Source organism: Hyla sarda, chromosome 7 (genome assembly GCF_029499605.1).
Source record: "Hyla sarda isolate aHylSar1 chromosome 7, aHylSar1.hap1, whole genome shotgun sequence".
Classification (NCBI taxonomy): domain Eukaryota; kingdom Metazoa; phylum Chordata; class Amphibia; order Anura; family Hylidae; genus Hyla; species Hyla sarda.
Window position 1 is genome coordinate 94,308,747 of NC_079195.1, and position 14,597 is coordinate 94,323,343.

Sequence of the window (14,597 nt, forward strand, 5' to 3'; positions counted from 1 at the left end):
TAAAGGGGGTAATATATTAAAGTCTGCTTACAGGTGTAAATTATAGTTGAGCTTTAATCCAGCTCTGAGCTTCAGATACGCTTGGACTTTTTAAGAGATGTGCGCCTCTTGAGAAATACAGCGTGATTGTACACGTTTACTTAAGACCTGCTTGTGAAACGCCAGTCTTAGTAAATTCTTATTAAATTCTACTCACAATTATTCCTAGGTATTTCATAGTAGTATTTTGTTGTAATGGTAAAGTGGCTTATGCTTGGGTTTTGGGAAAAGGATCTAAATAAAGAATAAGGGGTACTGGCAAATTAAGTTCCTGACCAAAAAACCTTCCAAAGTCTTCCATCAGATGAAGTGCTCTAAGTAAGGAATTACCTCAGCATTTAAGGCATAAAATTATATTGCCCGCATTTTGGTTGATGAGTTCATTCATTCATGTTTAAGGAAGGGTTTTTACAAAAACATTCTGCAAAAGACTTTACCATTAAAGGGGTATTCCGGGCAAAAACATTTTATCCCCTATCCAAAGGATAGGGGATAAGATGTCTGATCGCGGGGGGCCCGCTGCTGAGACCCCCAGCGATCGCCCTGCAGCACCCGCATTCTATGCGGGTGCTAAATCTCCAGTTTCGGAAACCTCCGGGTTTCCGGGACTGGGGACGTGACGTCACACCACACCCCCTCCATTCATGTCACACCCCCCTCCGTCATGCCCCCTCCATTCATGTCACGTCCCCCCCTCTGTCACGCCGCCTCCCATAGACATGAAAGGAGGGGGCGTGGCATGACGTCACGTCCCCAGTCCCGGAAACCCGGAGGTTTCCAAAACTGGAGATTCAGCAGGGAGATCGCGGGGGGGGGGGGGGTTCTCAGCAGTGGGCCCCCTGCAATCAGACATCTTTGAATAGGGGATAAAATGTTTTTGCCCAGAATACCCCTTTAAGCATGTAAAAGAAAGGTGCACTGTCTCATATACACCAATGCAGAGAAAACTGTTCTGATAACCACTCATTAGCATATACTTGCGACATAATAACATAATATAGCAGTTTAATTCAGGATATGAATTTAAGTACAATAATGAATGTTCCCAGGGTTGTCCATAAGTATGACAGTAAAAACTAGAGACACACATTTTTTTTCTTCCTGTAAGAGAGCTAGTTTTTATAGTCTCCATACATAGATGGTTATCTTCAATGAGAAACAATACTACCCAACATACCCTCTCCCCAACCAGATCAATATATTTGTATCAGGGAGATTGGTTAGTAAGATTAACATAAGCTATGACATTGTATTGCGTAGTAGTGTGTATGGACACTTGGGCACCTACAGTATTTACTCTTAAGTTTCTTCCCCTATCTTTAGTCCTGACCACACGTCACAAGGTTATCAGCATCTAGTGTAGAGGAAAACAAAAGGCTATGTTATCAGTCTAGACATGAAGTTGACTAAACAAAAATGTTTTTAGCCATATCTTGTCTTGTTAAATGAATTGAGTTGGGAAAGGTGATGAAAAAAGTGCTTACAACTATTAGAATCACTTGGTATCAGAGATGACTGATGATTTGACGATGTCAGGGAAAGCCTCCCTTTGTTCCCCCTTAGGCTAGGTTTACACTGCCTTTTGCATCCGACCTGTTAAGAGTCTTATATCAAAGATTGATGCTCCTATAATACTGTTAGGTCTAGAAGTATTTGGAGGGTGACAGGGTTTTCATTATTCAGCCTCTGTATACCACCATTAAAAGTAGACTTTTAGCTTTAACTCAAGAGATTTAAATATTTGGAAATATTTTGCCAATGAATATCTGAAACTATCAAAACCTGTGCAAAGGAAAAGTTGCCCATAGCAACCAATCAGATTGCTTCTTTCATTTTTAAAAGGGCCCGTGCGAGCTTAAAGAAGCGATCTGATTGGTTGCTATGGGCAACTGGGCAACTTTCCTCTGTGCAGGTTTTGATAAATCTCCCCCATAGTCTATATACCGTATATACTTGAGCCGTTCCGAATGTAAGCCGAGGCCCCTAATTTTACCCCAAAAACCTAGGTAAAGTTATTGACTCAACTATAAGCCTAGGGTGGGAAATACATCATCCCCCCCCATGTCATCATCCCCCCTGTCATCATTCAGACCCCCGTCATTAACACCCTTGTCATCATCACCCCCATCATTATCACCCTCATCATTATCACCCCATCATCACCCCCCTCATCATCATCCCCTTCGTCATCATCCCCCTCGTCATCATCCCCCTTGTAATCATCCCCCAACTTTATCATCAACGTCTGTCAATCCCTTCGTCATCATCCAGATTCCCCATTTGTTTTCTACTCACCTCCCCAGGGTGAGCTGGTCCGGACCGTCCATCTTCGGCCATCTATGCTGCAGAAACCGTCCGGTGGCGAGGGTTAGTCGTTTCGGGTTGTCCATCTTCACCAGGAGGCCCTCTTCTCTGCTCCGGGCCGGCCTCGGACTAGTGATGTTTTGTTGACTATGACGCGCATGGGCGTCCGTGCGCAGCAGACGTCCATGACGTCCCTGCGCATGAACGTCCCTGCGTGGTGGCGTCAATGCAATGTCACTAGTTCGGGGCCAGCCTGGAGCAGAGAAGAGGGCCTCCCGGTGAAGATGGACAGCCCGGAACGACTAACCCTCCCCACCGGACGGTTCCTGCAGCATAAATGGCCAAGATGGACAGCCTGGCCCATCCCCTCACAGCAAAGCCAAGATTGTTCACTCGAGTATAAGCCAAGGGAGGCATTTTCAGCATGAAAAATCATGCTGAAAAACTCGGCTTATACTCGGGTATATACGGTACTTTGAAATTCATCCTATTACATCTATTCACAGTCATAACATCAATAAACAACACATGCCCAGTTTTATTGACACTCATACATGACCATGTTATAACACCATTTCTGTGCTATCTTTTGGCTCACTAGCCTTTCCTTTTCTTCTACATACTGTTTCCCTGCCTTCATTCTACAAGTAATCTTGGTCAAAAAATTTTCATAAGAATTTTGTTTCAGAACTTTGTATCTTGCCTTTCAATTATGGAGTATTACGAATGGTTTGCATCATTACACAAAAGTGTGTATTTGCATTCATGAAGATGTCTCTTCTTTGACAATGATATGCCTACCTTCTTGAGAGTGTTCCTGACTTGGCTAGATGTTGTAAAGGGGCTTTCCTTAACCAAGAAAGAAGCATCATCCAATTTAGTTATCTTCCCTGATCTTCTTTTGGTGTTGTTGTGCTCACGACTAGTGCTTTCCTTCTTTCTAAGAATGTACCTAATCTGGTAACTGCTAAAGTTTTTACTATCATTCTTCTACATCGGTTTTTTTAAGCCTGGTGATGGCCCCCTTCACTTGTATGGACATCACTTTCAACAACCTATTAAGAGTTCCCATGAACACCTATCAACAGGGCCGGACAGGAGTTTAAAACCAGCCCTCGAAATTATTGCATACCAGACCCACAGCATTGTGTCATGGTGCCAGCCAATGGTCGCCGTGTGCGCAAGTGTATATCTTTACATAGCTATGTGTGTGTGTGTGTGTATATATATATATATATATATATATATATATACACATATATATATATATATATATATATGTGTGTGTGTGTGTTACAGAAGGTATCAGTGTCCAAGACAATGATCACAGTCCACAAATTCAAAAGGTAAAATGGTGCACCAATCCATTATAGTAAAAAAAATGGCAGCAATGTTTGAAAAAGGTTCTATGTGAAAATCCAGTATACTGAATCCAATAATACCAGTTTACAAGGAGGAATATTATTACCATCATAGTGTTACTGACCAAATCTCAGATCAATATTACCAATAATACCAGCATACAAGGAGAAATATTATCACCATACATATTACTATTATACTGTTACTGAGCAAATCCTGTGTACTGAGATATTATCAATAATACACAAGGCACATAATACTGCCACACCATGAACACTACCACCGAAATATGACGAATACCCCCACACTGCTAATGAAAAAAATCCACTATGCAAAGACCAAGGTTTACCCCATACAGTGATCATATACAAGTAGGTACCAACACTACACAGGATCTGCCGACTATATAAGTGCTTACAGTACCATCAGGTGAATGACAGGTGACGTTTTTTCTAAGTGAATCTGTGGCAACGTCTTCTTTGATCAGAGTCGTTTACTTTTATGTTTCTTCTCCATCTGTTCTGGGCATCATGAAGACTTCTCCCGGCCAAGACTTGTCACCGCAGAATCTGCCAGACAAATATTTTAGGCTCCTTACTTCAGCAACATCCTCACTTCTATACAAACGTATCAATATTGCCTGACGTAGTAATAGTGCCCCCATATAGCAGTTAGGCCCTCTCTGTGCCCCTATATAATGGTTTGGCCCCATCCGTGCCCCCATACAGTAGGTAGGCCCCCTTTGGGCCCCTATATAATTGTTTGGCCCTCTCTGTGCCCCCATACAGTAGTTAGTCCCCCTTTGGGCCCCTGTATAATAGTTAGCCCCCCCCCCCTCTGTGCCCCATACACTAGTTAGGCCTCATTAATGCCCCCATATAGCACTTAGGTCCCCCTTCTGTGCTCCCATATAGCAGTTTTAGCAGGTAGATCTCTCCCCCTTCTATATTAGGTAAGCAAGCCTCTTCCAGCCCCTCCATAATTGCTAAGTGATAGATTTCTCTCCACCCTCAGGTTAGGTAGGTAGGTAAGCAAGCTGCTCCCCCTCCTCTCACTCCATATTAACTAGGTAGATACCCACTTTATACTAGGTAGGCAAGCAGGGTTTCCCTTCCCTTCCTCCATCTTAGCTAGGTACATTTTTACACCTCTTTATAGTAGGTAGAATTCGTTCCCCCACCCTCATTCCACATTAGCTAGGTATATATCCCCCCCTTCATATTTGGTAGGTAGACAGGTTCCCCCCCTTTTCACTCTCAATATTAGCTAGGTAGATCCGCCCTCTTTAGGCAGGCAGGTTTCTTTTCTTTTTTTTTTTGGTAGGGTGGCCCTTGCCATGGCCACACTCACCATATATCCCCAGCCTTACACAATGCCACAGTACCAGGTGTAAAGGGAAATATCCAGCAGGGGCATTGTTCTCAAACTGTGAAGCTTTATACCAGTGTTTCCCGACCAGTGTACCTCCAGCTGTTGCAAAACTACAACTCCCAGCATGTCTGGACAGCCAAAGGCTTTCCGGGCTTGCAATAGGCCCCCCGCCACTGGTTGGCCTTGGCAAGGGCCACCCTACCAAAAATCACTATCTTAAAGAAAACAAAAAACAAAACCCCAACTTACCTTCCATCACACCCACGCAGCCCTATATATACACATACACAGCCCCATATACACACATACACAGCCCTATATATACACACACACATACACAGGTCTATATACACAGCGCTATATACACACATACACAGCCCTATATACTCAGCCCTATATACACAGCCCTATATACACACATACACAGCCCTATATACTCAGCCCTATATATACACATACACAGCCCTATATACACAGCCCTATATACACACATACACAGCCCAATATACACACATACACAGCCCTATATACACAGCCCTATATACACACATACACAGCCCTATATACTCAGCCCTATATACACATATACACAGCCCTATATACACAGCCCTATATACACACATACATAGCCCAATATACACACATACACAGCCCTATATACACAGCCCTATATACACACATACACAGCCCTATATACTCAGCCCTATATACACACATACACAGCCCTATATACACAGCCCTATATACACACATACATAGCCCAATATACACACATACACAGCCCTATATACACAGCCCTATATACACACATACACAGCCTATATACACACACACAGCCCCATACAAACATACACAGCCCTATATACACAGCCCTATATACACACATACACAGCCCTATATATACACAGCCCTATATACACACATACACATCCCTATATACACATCCCTATATACACACATACACAGCCCTATATACACAGCCCTATATACACATACAAGCCCTATATACACACATACGCAGCCCTATATACACAGCCCTATATACACACATACACAGCCCTATATACACAGCCCTATATACACATACACAGCCCTATATACACACATGCGCAGCCCTATATACACAGCCCTATATATACACATACACAGCCCTATATACACACATACACAGCCCAATATACACACATACACACACATACACAGCCCTATATACACAGCCCTATATACACACATACACAGCCCTTTATACACAGCCCTATATACACACATACAAGCCTTATATACACAGCCCTATATACACACATACACAGCCCTATATACACAGCCCTATATACACACATACACAGCGCTATATACACACATACACAGCCCTATATACACACATACACAGCCCTATATACACAGCCCTATATACACACATACACAGCCCTATATACACAGCCCAATATACACACATACACAGCCCTATATACACACATACACAGCCCTATATACACACATACACAGCCCTATATACACACACATGCACAGCCATATATACACACATACACAGCCCTATATACACATATACATAGCCCCATATACACCCCCCTATAAACACCCCCATATACATACATACGCAGCACCCATACAAAGCCCCCATACACACACACACTGCCCCATAGAAATAAGCACCACTACCTCATCAGTAATTAGGGATGCCAGCTGCTGCTCCTCTATTGCAGGCGCCAGGCAGGGAGAGGGAGGGACACGTCAGCTGACATCACTAGCCAGCGTCTTCTCCCAATGGCTGCTGCACAGGCACGTCTCATACCAGCAGCCAGGGTCATATCACAGGCTGAAGTGGTGCTCCTCCCTGTCGGTGCTACTTAGTGTGCCCTCTGGTGGCCGATCGGGACACAGCTAGAGCAAGCCTGGCCCCAGTAACTTATGAAAATAAAATAAAAAGGTGACAGCAGCGTCAGTAGGCGGCCGGCCCGTGCTACTCTCCGCATTGGGCAGCCAAACACGGGCCAGCTGCTGCCGGCCCACAGAGCGGGCAGCCTACCAGGAATTTCCCCGGTATCCCGGTAGGCCAGTCCGGCCCTGCCTATCGAATGCATATTTAACACTAAGGCCAGGTTCATACTGTGTTAAAACAGTGTTCTAGCCATACTTTTGCATCCTGTCAACAAATAGATACCGGACAGTTTACTTCAAAGGCCCAAAAGAAATTACCTAGGGGAAGAGTTATCAAAAAATGTGCAGAGGAAAAGTTGACCAGTTGCCCATAACAACCAATCAGATTGCTTCCTTTATTTCTCAGAGGCGCTTTCCAAAATATAAGAAGCAATCTGAATTGTTGCCATGTGCAACTTTTCCTCTGCACAGGTTTTAATAAATCTTCCCCCTAGTGAGTACCTTCTGGCCACTTCCCACTAGTAAACACATATTTGCTGGAACACAATAGTCTGTGAAAAGGAAACAGCCCTGTAAAAATGGCTGTAAATTCTAAACAATGAATGCAATATGTGTGTTAAATAACTTCAATTAAATCTGAAAGTTTAAACTTAACATCATTAATAAACCTGATAACAACATATAAAACACCAAATAAATGTATCTCAAAAGTGCCAGTTAAGGGCAGATTCACATAATGTATATTGGTTGTATCCAAACGTTGTACTGTATGAAGCGTTAATATCCAGAAATAAAAATGCTTCACACATTTCTCTATCCAGCTCAGGGAGATGTCTGATATCACCAGACCTAAAACTGACTGTCACTTTTTATTTTTATATATTAATAAAATTGTGATGTAACATTAGTTATGTTAATTTGCGTATTAAATATTTCTATAATGTATTTTCTATTTTATTCATTATTAAAGGGGTCCTCTGGCGAAAAAAACATCTTATCCTCTATCCAATAGATCTCAGGGGTCCTACCGCTGGGGACCCCCTTGATCTCCGGGCCGGCAGCTTCTGTGCTCATGACATCACGCCCCACCCCCTCCATTTATGTCTATGGGAGGGGGCGTGATGGCTAGTACGTAGCTTTCATGCATCCTCTCATAGACATGAATGGGGGGCGGCGTGGCGGCTGTAGTCGCCAGTCATCCGGAATGGAGCAGAGTTCGCTCAGTGCACGGATGACAGGGGTGCCACGCAGGAGATCGCGGGGGTCCGCAGCGGCGGGACCCCAGTGATCAGACATCTTGTCCCCTATCCAATCCCCTATTGCCTAGAGCACCTGTGATGACATCACTTAACGTCACTTAATAGGGGATCCTTTTTGTCATCTGTTTCCTTTAGTTTTTTTGGTTGTACTACCATAGAGGAACACAAAGCCAGAACACAAGACCAAAACTCTGGGCATGAGTGAAAAGGGTCTAAATTGAAGCTTTCTGTAGTAAACTGATGTCCATCAAACATTACAGGACTATCTTCAGATTCACTCGATCAAGTTCATTGATCTATACTGAAGCAGATTGTTATCTAACACATTATACATAATGTACACATTACTGAGACACAGAAAGATGATTACTATATATATATATATATATATATATACAGTATTTGGTCTATTTCAATATGTATTATTATTATTTATTCAACAGGAAAATGGACAAAGAAGATATGGAGGTCCTCCTCCTGGGTGGGATGGCCCACCTCCTGAACGAGGATCTGAAATCTTTGTTGGCAAACTTCCCCGTGATCTTTTTGAAGATGAACTTATACCATTATGTGAAAAGGTATAATAATATTTAACTATGTTCACCTAGTGATCAGAAGACAATATTTATTTACTGTACAGGGAAAAATACCAGCTAATTATAATTTGTATTTTTTAACTTTAAAAATTATGAGAAAAATATTGGGGTGATGTACTAAGACCGCTGTTTCACATGGCAGTCTTTAACATAGCATTGTGAATTCGGGTAGAAAAACAGACATGGTGCACATCTACAATCTTGTATAATGATCTGATTGCTTCTCAGCATAATATCAAAAACTAACAGGTTGTTAGTATACATTTATGATCAAAAAGTACAAGCCCACTCGCCACGTCAAGGCCACCTATTCAGAGTGGGTCCCTAACGTCCCTAGCATAAAATAGCGCAGCACCGGGCGGCGACCACCACCGCCGCGACACCAATGCCCACAGGGGGGAACGACCCACCGGCAGAGCGGCCCCAATGCCACTCAAACCAGTCTATGGGTCGCACCCCCCGCAGACACGGCGCCACGGCAGCAACGGACGCCGCACAGCACCACACCAGTGTGAACAAGGTGTAATAGCTCACTTACCATGCTCTCCCAGTCAGACTGGGAAGCTGCTAGGAAAGAAATGGCCCATGTGTAGCTAACTACTACTTATATAGGGTTGGGCTGAGGGGGTGGGGAAGAGTGCAGCACATGTTAAAACAAAAAAAAAGGAGGGGATAGAAATCACAGTGTGAATTCGGGTAGAAAAACAGACATGGTGCACATCTACAATCTTGTATAATGATCAGCATAATATCAAAAACTATTACAAGCTATTACACCTTGTTCACACTGGTGTGGTGCAGTGCGGCATCCGTTGCTGCCGAGGCACCGTGTCTGCGGGGAGGTGCGACCCATGGACTGGTTTGAGTGGAATTGGGGCCGCTCTGCCAGTGGGTCGTTTTCCCCCCCCATGGGCACTGGTGTCACGGTGGTGGTCGCCGCCCAGTGCTACGCCATTTTATGCTAGGGAAGTTAGGGACCCACTCTAAATAGGTGGCCTTGACGTGGCGAGTGGGCTTGTACTTTTTGATCAAAAATGTATACTAACAACCTGTTAGTTTTTGATATTATGCTAAGAAGCAATCAGATCATTATACAAGATTGTAGATGTGCACCATGTCTGTTTTCTACCCGAATTTTAACATAGCATTGTTCGATTCATTAAGAGGCTTTGGACAGCAGGGAAGTGACAGAAAACATGTATATTTACATTTGTGTTTCTGATTTGCTGCCAATCTGTTGCACATTTTGGCTAACTTATTGAAGTCAATTGGTAAACTTTAAAACAATAAAGCATAGCTAAATTGTTTAAACATTAACCCCTTAAGGACCCAGCCAATTTTCACTGTAGGGGGCATTTTTTGCACATCTGACCACTGTCACTTTAAACATTAATAACTCTGGGATGCTTTTACCTTTCATTCTGATTCCGAGATAGTTTTTTTATGACATATTCTACTTTATGTTAGTGGTAAATTTTGATGATACTTTCATCATTTCTTGGTGAAAAATTCCAAAATTTAATGCAAAAAATGAAAATGTTGCTTTTTTTTTACTTTGAAGCTCTCTGCTTATAAGGAAAATGAATATCCCAAATAAATTATATATTGATTCACATATACAATATGTCTACTTTATGTTTCCATCATAAAGTTGACATGTTTTTACTTTTGGAAGACATCAGAGGGCTTCAAAGTTCAGCAGCAATTTTCCAATTTTTCACAAAATTTTCAAAATCGAAATTTTTCAGGGACCAGTTCTGTTTTGAAGTGGATTTGAAGGGCCTTCTTATTAGAAATACCCCCCAAATGACCCCCATTATAAAAACTGCACCCCTCAAAGTATTCAAAGTGACATTCAAAAGGTTTGTTAACCCTTTAGGTGTTTCACAGGAATAGCAGCAAATTGAAGGAGAAAATTCAAAATCTTCATTTTTTACACTGGCATGTTCTTTTAGACCAAGTTATTGAATTTTTACAAGGGGTAAAAGGAGAGAAATCATCCTAAAATGTGTAACACAATTTCTCTCGAGTAAGAAAATACCTCATATGTGTATGTCAAGTGTTCGGCGGGCGCAGTAGAGGGCTCAAAAGGGAAGGAGCAACAGTGGGATTTTGGAGAGTGAGTTTTTCTGAAATGGTTTTGGGGGGCATGTCACATTTCGGATGCCCCTATGGTGCCCGAACAACAAACCCCCCCCCCCACATGGCATACTATTTTGGAAACTGCACCCCTCAAGGCACGTAACAAGGGGTCCAGTGAGCCTTAAAACTCCACAGGTGTTTGACGACTTTTCGTTAAAGTTGGACGTGAAAAAGATTTTTTTTTTCACTAAAATGCTTGCTTTTCCCTAAAATTTTTACAAGGGATAATAGGACAAAATGAGCCCCAAAATTTGTAACCCCATCTCTTCTGAGTATGGAAATACCCCATGTTAGGACGTAAAATGCTTTGCGGGCAAACTAAAATGCTCAGAAGAGAAGGAGTCACATTTTAGCTTTTGAAAAGCAAAATTTGCTGAAATGGTTTTTGGGGGGGCATGTCCCATTTAGGAAGCCACTATGGTTCCAGGACAGCAAAAAAAAAACACATGGCATACTATTTTGGAAACTACACCCCTCAAGGCACGTAACAAGGGGTCCAGTGAGCCTTAACACCCCACAGGTGTTTGATGACTTTTCGTGAAAGTTGGATGTGTAAATGATTTTTTTTTTTCACTAAAATGCTAGTTTTCAATCAAATTTAAAATTTTTACAAGGGGTAATAGGACAAAATGCCCCCCAAAATTTGAAACCCCATCTCTTCAGAGTATGGAAATACCCCATGTGTGGATGCCAAGTGCTCTGCTGGCACACTAAAATGCTCAGAAGAGAAGGAGCGCCATTGAGCTTTTGGGAAAAAAATTGTTTGGAATGGAAGTCAGGGGCCATGTGCGTTTACAAAGCCCCCCCGTGATGCAAGAACAGTGCCCCCCACATGTGACCCTATTTTGGAAACTAAACCCCTTACAGAATTTAATAAGGTGTGCAGTGAGTATTTACCCCCCACTGGCGTTTGACAGATCTTTGGAACAGTGGGCTGTGCAAATGAAAAATTACATTTTTCATTTTCACGGACCACTGTTCCAAAAATCTGCCAGACACCTGTGGGGCGTAAATGCTCACTGCACCCATTATTACATTACGTGAGGGGTGTAGTTTTCAATATGGGGTCACATATCAGTATTTATTTTTTTGCATTTATGTCAGAACCGCTGTAAAATTGGCCACCCCTGTGCAAATCACCAATTTAGGCCTCAAATGTACATGCTGCGCTCTCACTCCTGAGCCTTGTTGTCCGCCCGCAGAACACTTTACGCCCACATATGGGGTATTTCTGTACTCAGGAGAAATTGCATTACAAATTTTGTGGGTCTTTTTTTCCTTTTAACGCTTGTGAAAATAAAAAGTATGGGGCAACACCAGCATGTTAGTGTAAATTTTTTTTTTTTTACACTAACAAGCTGGTTTAGCCCCCAACTTTTCCTTTTCATAAGGGGTAAAAGGAGAAAAAGCCCCCCAAAATTTGTAGGGCATTTTCTCCCGAGTACGGAGATACCCCATATGTGGCCCTAAACTGTTTCCTTGAAATACGACAGGGCTCCGAAGTGAGAGAGCTCCATGCGCATTTGAGGACTAAATTAGGGATTGCATAGGGGTGACATAGGGGTATTCTACGCCAGTGATTCCCGAACAGGGTGCCTCCAGCTGTTGCTAAATTCCCAGCATGCCTGGACAGTCAGTGGCTGTCCGGAAATACTGGGAGTTGTTGTTTTGCAGCAGCTGGAGGCTCCGTTTTGGAAACACTGCCATACAATACGTTTTTCCTTTTTATTGGGGGGGACAGTATAAGGGGGTGTATATGTAGTGTTTTACTCTTTATTATGTGTTAGTGTAGTGTAGTGTAGTGTTTTTAGTGTACATTCGCACTGGCGTGTTACGGTGAGTTTCCCGCTAGGAGTTTGCGCTGCGGAAAAAAATTTGCCGCAGCCCAAACTTGAAGCAGGAAACTTACTGTAAACCTGCCCGTGTGAATGTACCCTGTATGTTCACATGGGGGGGGGGGGGCAAACCTACAGCTGATTCAAAACTACAACTCCCAGCATGTACTGACAGACCGTGCATGCTGAGAGTTGTACTTTTGCAACAGCTGGAGACACACTGGTTGGAAAACCTTCAGTTAGGTTCTGTTACCTAACTCAGTATTTTCCAACCAGTGTGCCTCCAGCTATTGCAAAACTACAACTCCCAGCATGCACTGATCGCCGAAGGGCATGCTGTTTGCTGTCTGTGCATGCTGGGATTTGCAGTTTTGCAACATCTGGAGGGCTTCAGTTTTAGAGAACACTGAAAAGTGATCTACAAACTGTGGTCCTCCAGCTGTTGCAAAACTACAAATTCCAGCATGCCCAGACAGCAAACAGTCGTTAGGGCATGCTAGGAGTTGTAGTTTTGCAAGATCTGGAGGGCTACAGTTTAGAGACCACGATATAGTGGTCTCAAACTGTAGCCCTCCAGCTGTTGCAAAACTACACCTCCCAGCATGCCCAGACAGCTGTCTGGGCATGCTGGGAGTTGCAGTTTTGCAACATCTGGAGGGCTACTGTTAGAGACCACTGTATAATGGTCTCAAACTGTATCCTCCAGATGTCGCTAGGCAACTCACCGGCTTCTGTCGGATCCAGCCGCACGTCATCGCAGCCCACCGATCTCCGTCGCCCGCAGCCTCCGTCGCCCGCCCGGATCGGTAAGTGGATCTTTGGCGCCGTTCTCCTTTCGTTCCCTGTTCCCCGATCCCTGCCCGGCCGGAATTCTCCATGACGTACGCGTACGTCATGGTTCCTTAAGTACCAGGTTGTCATGACGTACGCGTACGTCAAGGGTCCTTAAGGGGTTAAGCGAGGTTTTACTGACTTAAAGGAGCTATCCGACAGTACATTAAAACATTTTAAAAAATGGCTATAGAGGGAGTTTATATAGGTTACCTTTATGACATTTTGTGGCCAAAAATGCTCTGCAGGACCTCTAGAGACCCCCTATAAACTGTTTAAAGGTGCCATACTTCCGCATTTGAGAAACATGGCTTAAAGTGCCCAATACTACAAGTCCCTCCATACCTTGCACACTTGGTCACTGCCTAGTGGTCCTCTCTCCTCCTAATACACCAACCCTAATTGCCTCACCTGCTATACCTCCCATATCAGTGTCACCCCAGGGGCCTGCACACATCGAATGTATGTGCCACTCAGGGGGCTTGTCAGACTGTATACAGCAGAACAAGCCCCCTGAAATGCAGTGACATGTCACAAAATGGCAGTGGAGCACTGAAAAGCTGGGATGACATAGCTATATATCTGTGTATTAGGCTTTTATCACCGAGCAATTTGTAGTAGCCAGATTATTACATCAATAAAGCCCCATGAGGTCCCAATTCCTCCCTTTTATATAAGAAAAAGTCTGTTAATTACAAGTATTTCAAGTGTAAAAGGTTAAAAGTTGAATGAACAATATGCAGCATTATTGATAAAGAACAAGAATGATAAAAATTCTAAATCTCTTTGCACAATCAAGAACTATGGATGAGGCTAGAGATGAGCGAACTTACAGTAAATTCGAACTTCACGGCTCGGCAGTTGATGACTTGTAAATCCTGTGTAAATTAGTTCAGCCTTCAGGTGCTCCGGTGGGCTGGAAAAGGTGGATACATTCCTAGGAAAGAGTCTCCTAGGAC

At 43.2% G+C, this 14,597-nt stretch overlaps 1 protein-coding gene across 3 annotated transcripts in view; it reads left to right on the top strand.

Annotated features, from left to right (window-relative positions):
* The window catches only part of A1CF (APOBEC1 complementation factor), a 75,196-nt gene that overhangs the window by 28,750 nt on the left and 31,849 nt on the right, over positions 1-14,597 (top strand). For all 3 annotated transcript variants that reach the window (XR_008846261.1, XM_056530111.1, XM_056530112.1), the window contains exon 3: positions 8,678-8,812. Coding sequence is in view for 2 of the 3 variants with exons in the window: in XM_056530111.1 (XP_056386086.1) it covers positions 8,678-8,812 (135 nt within the window). In the remaining variant the exon portion in view is untranslated. The remainder of the gene's footprint in view (positions 1-8,677; positions 8,813-14,597) is intronic.